At 45.2% G+C, this 1,953-nt stretch overlaps 1 protein-coding gene across 1 annotated transcript; it reads left to right on the top strand.

The window, feature by feature from the left end:
* Positions 1–58: 58 nt before the first annotated feature.
* Positions 59–918, top strand: LOC103610872 (olfactory receptor 2V2-like; the record flags this gene model as incomplete). Its single annotated transcript, XM_008594943.1, has 1 exon — positions 59–918. A coding segment is annotated over one exon (860 nt), but the record flags the coding sequence as incomplete, so codon positions are not given.
* Between the last annotated feature and the right edge of the window lie 1,035 nt (positions 919–1,953).

Genomic DNA, 1,953 nt, shown 5'->3' with positions numbered 1-1,953 from the left:
GGATCCGAACCCGTGGCCTTGGTGTTATCAGCACCACACTCTCCCCAGTGAGCCACAGGCCAGCCCCACAGTGACCCTTTCTGGGAACGTTCTTCCCATCGCCCTCATCGGCGCCTCATCAGCCTGGATCCCCGACTTCACACACCCACGCCCTTCTTCCTCAGCCGGCTCTCTCTCATGAGCCTCATGTTGGTCTGTGCCAATGTGCCGAAGGTGGCAGGTAACTTCCTATCTGGCAGGACATCCATCTGCTTTGGGGGTTGTGGCATGCACATTGGCCTCTTCGTCTGTCTTGTGGGATCTGAGGGGCTCTTGCTGGGACTCGTGGCTTATGACCGCTCTGTGGACATCAGCCACCCACTTCACTATCCCATCCTCGTGAATCAGGGGATCTGTCTCCAGATTGCTGGGAGCTCCTGGACCTCTGGGATAATAGATGGCTTGATCCAGACGGTGGTAGTAATGACCTTTCCCTGCTGCGGCTTGAGGGAGGTAAACCACTTCTTCTGTGAGGTGCTATCTTTGTTGAAGCTGGCCTGTGTAGACACATCTCTTTTTGAGAAGGTGGTATTTGTTTGCTGTGTCTTTATGCTTCTCTTTCCCTTTTCCATCATCATGGCCTCCTATTCTCGCATCCTGGGGACTGTGCTCCGTATGTGCTCTGCTCAGGCCCATAAAAAGGCTCTGGCCACCTGTTCCCCCCACCTGACAGCTGTCTCCCTCTTCTATGGGGCAGCCATGTTCATCTACCTGAGACCCAGGTGCTACCGGGCCCCTAGCCATGACAAGGTGGTCTCTGTGTTCTGCACAGTCCTTACTCCTATGCTTAACCCCCTCATTTATAGCTTGAGGAACCATGAGGTGATGGGGTCACTGAGGAAGGGGCTGGACCATTGCAGGACTGGCAGCCGGCACTGAAGATCCAGGGTCTGGTGCCTGGCCCTGCCACCTCTTGGCTCTGCGATGTCAGGTAAATAATTCACTCATTGAGAGACTAAGTTTTCTTATTAATAATGAGAATCACAACACCTGCAGACTTGGAACCATCCTTTTAAACTCTAAATCAGTACTCTCTTTCTCTAGTGAAAAACGAGCTTTTTTCCCCTGAACTTTTGAGGACTGTTTATTTTGTTAAATACACTAAAAAAGGCTTTGTAAACTCAAGCATTGTGCAGAAATAAGGCATTGTGATCGTTATCACTTATTATCTAAAATTGGAATTAGTGTTATTAGCAGAGGACTCCCTGAGCTGAACTTCCTAACTCTTCTTGCTAATACCTACCATTTATTCAGAGCTTATTATATGCCAAGCACCATGCTATGTGCTTCATGTGTATTTGTAGATATCACTTGTCTCTTATTTATATAATGTCTCACAATATACAAATAAAGCTTCTCACTTGTATCTTAAATGAACAACTTCCAGATGGCAGAAAATAAACCTATAAAATTCTCTTTGAAGAGTTCCCACCCTCCATGCTGCATAACTGGAAACTTTATAAAGACTTCTTCAAAGAATAAAAGTACAAAGTCTTTGAGATCCATGAGGAACAGGGTAAAGACTTGCTTATTTGTTTATTTGGTGTCTAGCACATACAAAAAACACACGAAAGTGCTGTATACATACACCCCTCTAGCAAAATTTGCTACTTTGTGTCACTTTAGTTTCTGTAAAAAGAAAATTGTCTAAACTATTTCCCCATTGGAGGATTAAGACTGGAACATTAGGACAGAATTTGTTATTTGAAAACTTATTTTCAAATATTTCTATTTGAACTATTTGCATGATTTGTATCCATCTTCTAAGCTCTGTACCAATCCTTTGTACATATTTTTTTTTTTTTTTTAAAGATGACCGGTAAGGGGATCTTAACCCTTGACTTGGTGTTGTCAGCACCACGCTCACCCAGAGAGCGAACCGGCCATCCCTATATGGGATCCGAACCCGTGGCC

This window comes from Galeopterus variegatus, unplaced genomic scaffold (genome assembly GCF_000696425.1).
Source record: "Galeopterus variegatus unplaced genomic scaffold, G_variegatus-3.0.2 Scaffold11940, whole genome shotgun sequence".
In the NCBI taxonomy this organism is placed as follows: Eukaryota; Metazoa; Chordata; class Mammalia; order Dermoptera; family Cynocephalidae; genus Galeopterus; species Galeopterus variegatus.
This window is presented reverse-complemented; position numbering and strand designations above follow the sequence as displayed.